We start from the raw sequence: 10,309 nt of genomic DNA on the forward strand, positions 1-10,309 counted from the left end.
AATTTATAAAAAGGAAATATATTAAAAAATTAATTATTTTAAAAACAAATATAGAGTTTTAATGTATTAAATTATATTTTTTTCATAAAAAATATAATTAATGAGATTTAGAATTTCATAAACATATTTATTATAAAAAAAATATTAATATCATTTTTCATTAATATTTCAATTTTATATTTTGTTAAGTTCAATGTTGTTCAATATAAAATTTAAATAGATTTAGACAAAAAATATTCTAAAATTCTTTTGCGGTATACAAAAATATTAAAAAATAAATTTTTTTTTATCTATTTTTTTTCAAGTTTATTCATTTTTTCTTTCATTAGATTTTTAGAAAGAAATAAATTACATACATAATTAATACATAAATTAAATACATATACCATCTAATTTCTAGTCAAATTATTATATATATTATTATATATATATATTGCATTTTAATTTTGCTTGTTAAGTCATTATTATCCTATTTATTTCTTAGCAATATTTTCATAAATAGAACTATTAATTATACTTTAATAAATAATAAGTTCATCTAATAAAAAATAAATACAAATATCTTAGTTCTATTTATTTTACATCAATATAATATTCCTGTTATAAACTATTTTACAAATTAATCAATTTCAGTCTTATCCTTGATTAGAATATAAATCACCTTTATATCATCTTTTTATAAATTTGAGTTCTTTATTACTTTATGGTAATAAGAATTATTAAATTTATTAGAATCATGCAAATTGAATTCTTTTATATAGATAAAAACTGCATTTATAAAAGAAATATATAAGAAAATTTTGTAAATTTCGAAATATTATGCGATCGTACTATCGGCTTAGTCTTTTTTGAATGTTTGTAAATATAAGATATCTTATTATATTAGGTTTATGATTAATTTCCATATTCTTATGATACATATGATACACATATTATATAGATTTGTATATTTTATTATATTTAGAGAATTAAAAACACAATTGAAAACATTTTTTTGTCTATAAATGTATAATTATAAATATTTTATATGTTGTTGTATATATGATTATATATACAACATATATATAATTATACATATATATGTTGTATATATAATTATAAAAAAAATATACAATACATTGTAAGCAATCCTCATAAATGTAATTTATTACTATTATTATTTAATGAATTTTAAATAACTGTAAATATAAAATGCAATCATTTAATAGTGTAATGATAATATATATAAGATAATAATTAATTACACTATTTTTTTATTTTCAGAAAATGGTTTCATCTAATCAACCGGTAAGAACAATGCTAATAGTAAATTGTCTTCCATTTTGTATTATTTAATGACCTCATTGTTTATTTTTCATGTATAATATTACTTTTTTCAAAAAAATGATTAATATAAATTGAATGGCACAATTTATTTATAGGTACGTAAAGTATTGTGTTTTTGTAATTTTTTTATATATTTTATTAAAATCTTTTATAACTTATTATTTATAATTATAATATATAAATTTTAATATAAGCTCAGTAATATTACATTATTATTATATCATATGATTTTTGTAACAATAGCAAAAATTTTGAGCAAGATAAAATCTCAAACAGACACCATACTTTCTGCATACAGGGGTATGGTCGATTTTAGAGGTACAATATAAACGTAACGTTTTCTTTAATAATTGGTATTTATAAATGCATGTATTATTAGTAAATAAAGAGTTATGTCAATAAGTATTATTAATTGTATATTTCAATTTTACAGAGAAAGACAAAAATATTTGTGGGTCGGTTACCAGAAAATTGTCGCAACGATGAGTTGCGACAATTATTTTTACGATTTGGTGAGGTAACGGAATGCGATGTCATGAATCGGTATGGGTTTGTCCACATGGCACGTGAGGAAGATGCAGCTGCAGCAATCAAAGCTCTTCACAATTCCAACTTCAAAGGGGCAACAATCAACGTGGAACAATCTACGGGCAAATCACGTGGCGGAGGAGGAGGACGCAGGGATGGAGACAGAAGAGGTGGACCAGTGAGAGGTGGTAGGGGAGGACGAGACGGTGGTAGAGACGCTCGTCCTGGACCATACAATGATAGAAGAGGTTAGTAAATTTATTTTTATAATATTCTATTTTTATATAATTATTTTCTCATTGTAATTATAATTTTTAATATTATTCATTATAAGAAATTGTTCAATATTTAAAAATATAATACATTTAAAAATTTATATAAAAAAATATTAATATACTTCTTATATATATATAAAAAAATATTAAATATATAAATAAATATACTTTATATCAAATTTAATAATTTTCTTAAATATTATTAATATATACGAAATTAATATAACAATATTAATTTATAATATAGATAGATTTAATACAATAATATAATACAATGAGAAAATAATAAATTATAAAATAAATATATTTTTATAATACAGACTAAAATACAAATTGGATATCTCGGCATGCTTTACAGTTCTTCCGATCCAACTCGTTGGTTACGATGGATCTGCTGCAGGTGGCGTCGCAACGGGGTACACCGATTACAATCGTGGCGCTGGAGACTTTAGTGGACGTGGAGCAGACTTCGGGACTGGATACACTGATCGTGGAGCATATGGTCAAAATGTGGGAAGCGCGGCAATGGGTTACACTTCTACGGCACCTGGAATGGGAGGAGGATATGGACCAGCAACTGGAGCTGTTGGAGGATATGGACCAACTGGAACAGCTGATTATGGTCGAACCGACTACAGTCGCGCTGCAGATTTTGGAGCTAGAACGGATTATGGTAATGGTGATTAAAATATTTTAATTATTTTAATTATTTTATTTGTAGAGATATTTTTGAATATTAAATATTTAACAAATAAGTTAATTCAAGTAATAATAAAAAATATTAATATAATAACATAAAATATTATTTGTAGTAGTTGGAGGTGGAATGACTGGGGATTTTAATCGAGGTGCACCAGGTCCAATGGATTATGGACGTACAGATAATTTTGGTGCAAATCGTACAGTTGATTATACAGCTAGAAATGATTATGATCGAGCTGCAACTGGGCCTATGAGAAATGGTGGTGGTGCAGTTGCCACTACTGGGTATGGAACGGGTTACACAGATGTAGGATATGATGAAAGTCATTGGTAATATATTTTATTTATCACATTAGATTTTATTTTATTGCATTTTTACTAATTTAATAAATTTAAAGAAAATAATAAGTTAAATATTAAAGATTCGAATTAACAATTAGTAATAAATTTTCTTTTTATAAGATTCTATATGTGTATTCTATGTGTGTAAAAAACACATTTTTAATATTTGAGAAATTTATATAAATCTTGACAATTTAAAAAAATATTTATAATAGAAGAATAAATATTTTACAGCATTTTAAAAACATTTTAACGATAGTATAACGATTATGAATTGAAACTTTATTTTTATTCTAACCTGTAATGCTTATACTAATTTAAAATTTGCAAATATAGTATATCTTGAATTAATTATGCTTGAGAAAATTTTGGTGCATTATGCAGGATAGAGTGAAAATAGGTTAATATATTCCAATTATGTATGACAGGGGTTATCCGGGCGGGCCTGGGGATATGATGGGTGGGCCCGGGGGGGTAAGTCAGGGAGCTTCAATGGCCTATGACAGGAGGGATGGTCCCCCTGTTAATGATATGCCTCCATTTAACAGGCCAATGAGTACTGGACCCAGCTACAGCACTGGGGCACCTAGTTATAGTACTGGTCCTGGACCACAAGCAGACATGTTTAGTAGAAGACCTGGCAGTGCTGTCCCCAGTGGTGGATATCCACCTGTTGGTGGAGGGTAAGTAAAAAAATTATTCATTTTATTATCTAAAATAAATAATTTTATATATTAAATGATATTAATGATTTTTATTTTATAAAATCAAACATATTATTATGAAATTGCTTGTTTTTTTTATTTATATTCTTTATTTATAATTTCATGATAAATATATTATTTATAATTTCATATAAAATATTATATAAAATCATGATGTACATAATTATACATAATATTTCATAAAGTTAATATGAAACTTCAGGAATATATAGTAATATTTATTAAAGTAATTAAAAAATCATAATAAATATGAATCCAAATATCAATAATTTATACTTATATTTTTTCTAAGAAGTTATATTTTCAATTATACATATGTAACAAAGTAAAATATTTTATTGCGTATTCATATGAAATTCAAAGGTCATTGCTTATTTAATAGTATCGATATTCGTTCGCATCGATTAAATATTTTGCCGATTAAAATAAATTTTTTATTATTGACACAATAACAATAAGATATTCATTTTATTTTATTACGAAATATATATAATATATATATAAATATATAAATTTTGTTCATATATAGATAACTGAAAATTTTGTTTGCCATTATTGTGCTGTTAAATGAAGAATATATTGATATCTTAATGTTGTTCAAACATTGTATTGTTAGATAAGTAATGACCTTAAAGGTCAAAAAAAAAAAATACAAATACAATATATACTATGTTTCATTCAGCAACAGTACAGAAGAATTTATATATTCTTTGTCATTTTAATATTAAAAAAATATTCATCAATATGTTATTTATTTATTTATTTAACACTTACATTATTTAATAACAATTCAATGATTCAATGGTTCTAACCAATGATATCCTTCTTCTATTAGATTAACTATATACTAATAGACTATTAGACTAGGCTACATACTATACATATACTTTAAAATATGAAATATATACGTATGTATGTTTTGTATGGCGCGCGTGTATCCTTTTTTATTTTTTTATTTTATCATCCTTCTTCGTATAAAAATTCATCTTTCTATAAATTTCAAAAAATTTATAGAAAGAAAAAATATTATTATTTTTCTATTTGAATTATTATATTTTTAATTATATTTAGCAATAAAATCGAATTAAATTTTATAAACAAAAAATCAGATAAATTTTTATTTTCTCCAAAAAAAATTTTATTTGATGATTCGCAATGCTTTTTACAAAAATATTCCAATTATTATTTCAAGTTATTATTATATACTAATATAATATATACTATATAGTATATACTAATATACTAATTAGAATATATAATTATATCATGAATTTGATTATCAGTTAAAATTATTTATATAAAAAAATACAAATTTAAATTTTAATAAAAATGATTTGTTTATATTTTGCTTAAAAATATGTTGGAATTTAATATTAAGAAAATTAGCATTTTTTGAAATTTTTAATCACCTGTTTTTGTTTTTTTTTTTTTTTGTTCGGAAAAAACATATTATATATTAATATTTGTTGTTAATTATTACAATAAATTCAATTTTTATTTCAGTTATACCGAAGGGTACGACAGACCAGATGCATATGGTCCTCCACGTGGTGGCGGACGGTAAGTCATATTATTATTATTATTATTTAATATTTACACTTATTACACCAATGCGTTTTTCAAAGTGACATTGATCACACAGCGTTAAAGAGCGATATTAACTTGCGAGTAATCGTTCGTTGTTTAGGCGACCACGCTCTTTTTGCGCAACGTTATTCAGTTTGATTGAACACTGATATCAGTGTATTTATATTTTGCGGATCGAGATAGGCTAAACATTTTCTGTAAAAGTATAAGATGTGACACTCAGCGCGAAATCAATATTTCTTGATCATAGAGAGCGTATATTTGTGCATACAATGGTACAAGATTAATTTTTATTGTTGATAAAATATGAATAAATTATTCTGCGACTTTTCTAGTGTTGAGTGTAAAAGAGAACAGAGGTAGTTGTACATTTGAATATTTATTAATTATTACTCATATATTAATTGACTTTTTAATGCAATAATATTAAAATAGTAGTATATTTTATTTATAGATGTATTATAGATAAATATGTTTCTTAATATAATATTTTTATGACGAAATACAAATCTTTACAATTTATTTATATATTAATATTATTATATATTAAATTCAAGAAACAGACTTTAGATTTTTTTAAAATTCAGTTTAAGTATTTTAATATACGTACATACAAAAATTATTAAGTTATCAAAATAAAGTGTGAGATATATGAAAATTAAAAAATTATTGTATAAATATATTATAATCAGAGAAATAAGCAAAAAATTTTGTCTTTGAATTATCTTATCAAAGAAAGTAATTACGTCAAGTTTTAATTTTTTATTTCGATTGTAAGGAAAGAAAAAAAAAAGAAAAAAAAATTGGTTGTCATTGACATCAATTGAATATCTATATTTTTAAATAATTTTAATAGTTTGAAATTTTGTTTCAATTTTGTTTCATCTATAAATAATTGATATTTTATTCAATTACTAGTATTTTTTTTTAACACAATTATAATAATATAATATAATAAATTCGTTGAAATTTATAAAACTTATAAATTTATAAAATATAAAATTTATGTACTTTCGCTATGAAAAAATGAATAAGATTTTTAAGACATTAAATTATTTTTAATTGGAAATTATGATGATATTATAATGTTATTATATAAATTCAAACATTAAATAAGTTAAATTCAAACATTATGTAAAAGAAGAATATTATTAGATTAGTATTTCGTATTTGTGAAAAAAAAAAATCACTTTTGCCTAATGCTACCTCTTTTCTTTTATGTACTCTGCGGTAAAAGTCCGCGAATTCAGCGTGTACGTGATTCAAGATATTTGCGATTAATCGAACAACTCGGTTCGGTAGATGGTGAAAAATAAACCGTAATGCGTTACGACACACTGCGCCGTTAAACGACATGAATTTCGAAGATGCACGCCATCGATCTCTCTGTGCCTCGAAACCGCATCGGCCTTAGCTTTTTTAAAAAAAAATATTCTACGTCGAAAAATGCGTATTACGTTTCGAGATATAAACGAGAGATGAAGACAAAGTCCGGGTTGATTGTTTATAAAAATTGCGTTGCGTTATTTTGCTATTGCGCCTCTTGTCAACATAATTGCAAGTGATCAAGCAGCTAGCAGAACAAATTTTCAACGATCATTCAGAAATTCTTTTTTCGAATGTTCAAACTTCTGAAATATTCATGAACGTTTAAACGAACGTCATCGATAATTTTTTGCGACAATAGCGAGAAATACTTGAATGTGCCGGTAAAAGTTCTAAACATGTGACAACTTATCAGACCTGTGCATATATATCAGAATATATTGCTTATATATGTTGTTTTCAATTCAGATATAATGATTATATTATTTATATTTGTATTTTGCTTGTAAGTTGCTTAACAATTATCGTATAACGAAATTAATGGAATATTTCATCTTCATCGAATTTCAAATTATTTAAATATTAGAAAATATTTTTTTTACATCTTTTTTTTTTATATATGCATTTTATTATTTTAAATTTTATATGATAGTAAAACATTATATATATTTTATTTAAAAAAAAGTAATATTAAAAAGTTTCTTAATACTTAACGATAGATTGTACATATATTAATTAAATTTTCAAATATGAATTAAAATTTTTATGCAATTATTTAAAAACAATATCGAAATATCTTTTTCTCTCTTTCTATATATACATATATATTATCTTTATTTGCATATTAATAGTATTATGAATGAAATAATAAATAAAAAAAATAATTTATTAAATTAATCACGTAGAAGAAGTACAAAATAATTGATAGTTCAAAAACTGTTTAGCCAGGTCTGTAAGTTGTATGTTATTCGGCAAATGTGTGTTACATGCGTTGCGAGGAGGTTCAATCGTTAAAATCAGGTATATCCATACGTGGTGTGATATTAAAAGGCGACAGTGTGAACGCGACACTGCCGTTATGTAAGAAAGAGAATGAAAAAGTATAAAAGTAAAACGTATTCGTGCATATCAGTGTTACATCTTATACTTTCCAGCTATTGTTGCGCCGAAAGGCGATGAAGAAATTAATACTGCGATTTTTCATTTTTTGACCTTTTAGCTTCCCAGGTCCGGCAGACGCGATGCCACCGAGGTACTAAAAGCGTACACTAAAGCGAATACTAAGCGCATGCGAAAGGCTCCCTTAAAAAAAAATGCCTCTTTAGTGGTGGTCATTCGCTTACGGAATCGAAAACCTAGGAACTGCCCTGCGTCCGACATACAGAGTCCATACCATTACATACGATACTATGTATAATGATATAGATATGATATAACGATATAGATACGATCTAACGTTTAACACACTAACTTAAGGTACGGTAAGAATAAGGAGCACATCAATCAGCAACATAATGAATGAATTAATGAAATAAGCAACTACGATTATTTGAAGATAAGAAAGAAGAAGATTGAATTCCTGACTGAAGTGAACTTTGTAATGTGGAATCAAGAAATTTTATATATCGTTCATTTTTTCCAGCAGATAGTGGATATATATTCTTTTTGTGCGATTTGTGTTCGTAGTTTTTTTTCCTGATATTTCCAATGTTTTTCTCTCTCTATCTCTATCTTTCTCTATCTTTTTCTCTCTCTCATAGTGGTACAACCCAATCCTAAAGGTATGGGTTGAATTATCTTTTATCTATCTTAAGTCACATGATTATTACACATTAGTAGGATAGATGATTTCGTTATAAGTTTGTAATATTTAGCATCAGCAAGATGGTGACTTAGGCTATTAAACAAAAAATGCTGTATAATCTTTTTTTTTTTTTTACACGTAAGAACTTGGATAATGTTTTAAATGTTCATTAATAAAGCAAAGAAACGTGTTTGCAGAATTTATCAATGTACCTCAACGGAATGAAAAATAAAATTCAAACGTATATGTCTTTAAGTCTCTTAGCTTGAATATTTACAAGTACATTTTCCTCGTTACAATTTCTTTATAAATACCTTATTATTCGCAAAATCTCTATGTCAAATTCTCTTATACACGCTAAATAATTAATCAAGATTTATTTTTAACTTTCGATCATTCATCATATTTTTATTTCTTTTTTAAATAAATTTTTTTTTTACCAAAATTTCTTCTACTCTTTATTGAAATATGCGACATCGATTAATGGATACATTAAAAGGAGACCATCGAAGAAATTTATATACAAGATCAACTGAAACATGATTTATTCCTTTCTCGTTCTTCGGCAAAACAATCTAGGTATTATTAGCGCGCGTTTATACGCGATATACATATGATAGTTATTATAATGACGTTTTGCATTGTAAAATTGTTCTTTCTCTCCTTCCTTTCTTTCTTTCTTTTTTTCTTTCTTTCTTTCTTTCTTTTTCTCTCTTTTTTCTTTTTTCCTTTCTTTCTTTCTTTTGTCCAAACTTCAATATAGGGATATTGAATATTATTAAACAAATATATTAATGAGCATGCAATATTAAATACAAATATATTTTAAATCAAGATCAAGTGTTTATAATATTACTATTATTTTACATTACTAGTAATTAATTAAAATAATTAATAGATTTCATATCATTCAATAATTAAATATGTGCAAAAATTTTGTATTAAATATATAATTTCATGCATCACGTACTTTTTTATTGTTAAAATTTAATGAAATTTATTTTTTGAAAAAAATTTTTTTATTATATGTGCTTATAAGTAAAAATGTCTATTATTAAATTTAATTATTTGTTATGTCTCAAATAAATAATAATATCAAAAGTGAAAATATATTAAATTTCTATGAAGATATTATAAATTTCTTGATCTCGATCATTAAAATTAAAGTAGTGATTGCAAATAAAGTAAATTGCAAAAAATTTTCATGTTATTTTTATATACAATATGGTATTTTAAGGAACTTCAAAATGTATATAAAAGGATATGTAAATTTATAAACTTATTAAACTTTTAAAAATAGAAAAACATAAGAAATGCAGAACGTCATTTAACTTTTGATGGTATCTACATGACTTGTACTTAGACAGCGTAATCATGAATTGTGCGACGAATTGCGCGTAAATACAGCGCACTCTAATCCTGGTGGCATATCAACGTCAAATTATTGAAGAGACGATATCAAGTCGCTTACCTATGCGTGTGGCCTATAGATGCGACTCTGGTGAATAATGCAAGCTTCGATTTGCGGATAACGTGCTACAAATTGCGTTTGCGCTCAAAACTGGCGGTGCTTTGAATTTAAACAGAAGGTATGTTCAACGCGTGCGCCATTTTACTCTTTGCTCGTTAAAGCAAAAAAAAAAAGAAAAAAAAAAAAAAAAAAAAAAAAAAAAAAAAAAAAAAAAAAAAAAAAA

At 24.8% G+C, this 10,309-nt stretch overlaps 1 protein-coding gene and 1 long non-coding RNA gene across 10 annotated transcripts in view; one reads left to right on the top strand and one right to left on the bottom strand.

The window, feature by feature from the left end:
- The window catches only part of LOC102679485 (spidroin-2-like), a 13,018-nt gene that overhangs the window by 1,416 nt on the left and 1,293 nt on the right, over window positions 1–10,309 (top strand). Inside the window, exons 2-8 of one of the 9 annotated variants that reach the window (XM_006612301.2) lie at window positions 1,264–1,287; window positions 1,760–2,102; window positions 2,530–2,802; window positions 2,942–3,161; window positions 3,602–3,856; window positions 5,402–5,458; window positions 8,031–8,723. In XM_006612301.2, the coding sequence (XP_006612364.1) occupies window positions 1,267–1,287; window positions 1,760–2,102; window positions 2,530–2,802; window positions 2,942–3,161; window positions 3,602–3,856; window positions 5,402–5,458; window positions 8,031–8,070 (1,209 nt within the window). In that variant the 5' untranslated portion in view covers window positions 1,264–1,266 and the 3' untranslated portion in view covers window positions 8,071–8,723. Of the gene's footprint in view, window positions 1–1,263; window positions 1,288–1,506; window positions 1,680–1,759; window positions 2,103–2,487; window positions 2,803–2,941; window positions 3,162–3,601; window positions 3,857–5,401; window positions 5,459–8,030; window positions 8,724–10,309 lie in introns of those variants that run through there. The other 8 variants (XM_006612302.2, XM_006612303.2, XM_006612297.2 and 5 more) reach the window with 8 other exon arrangements.
- On the bottom strand, window positions 3,605–10,303 carry LOC116185140. Its single transcript, XR_004149914.1, has 2 exons — window positions 10,087–10,303; window positions 3,605–3,885 (listed from the first exon to the last, which is right to left on the bottom strand). It is a non-coding gene; the product is annotated as an uncharacterized LOC116185140 (long non-coding RNA).

This window comes from Apis dorsata, unplaced genomic scaffold (assembly GCF_000469605.1).
Source record: "Apis dorsata unplaced genomic scaffold, Apis dorsata 1.3 scaffold_108, whole genome shotgun sequence".
Taxonomy (NCBI): Eukaryota; Metazoa; Arthropoda; class Insecta; order Hymenoptera; family Apidae; genus Apis; species Apis dorsata.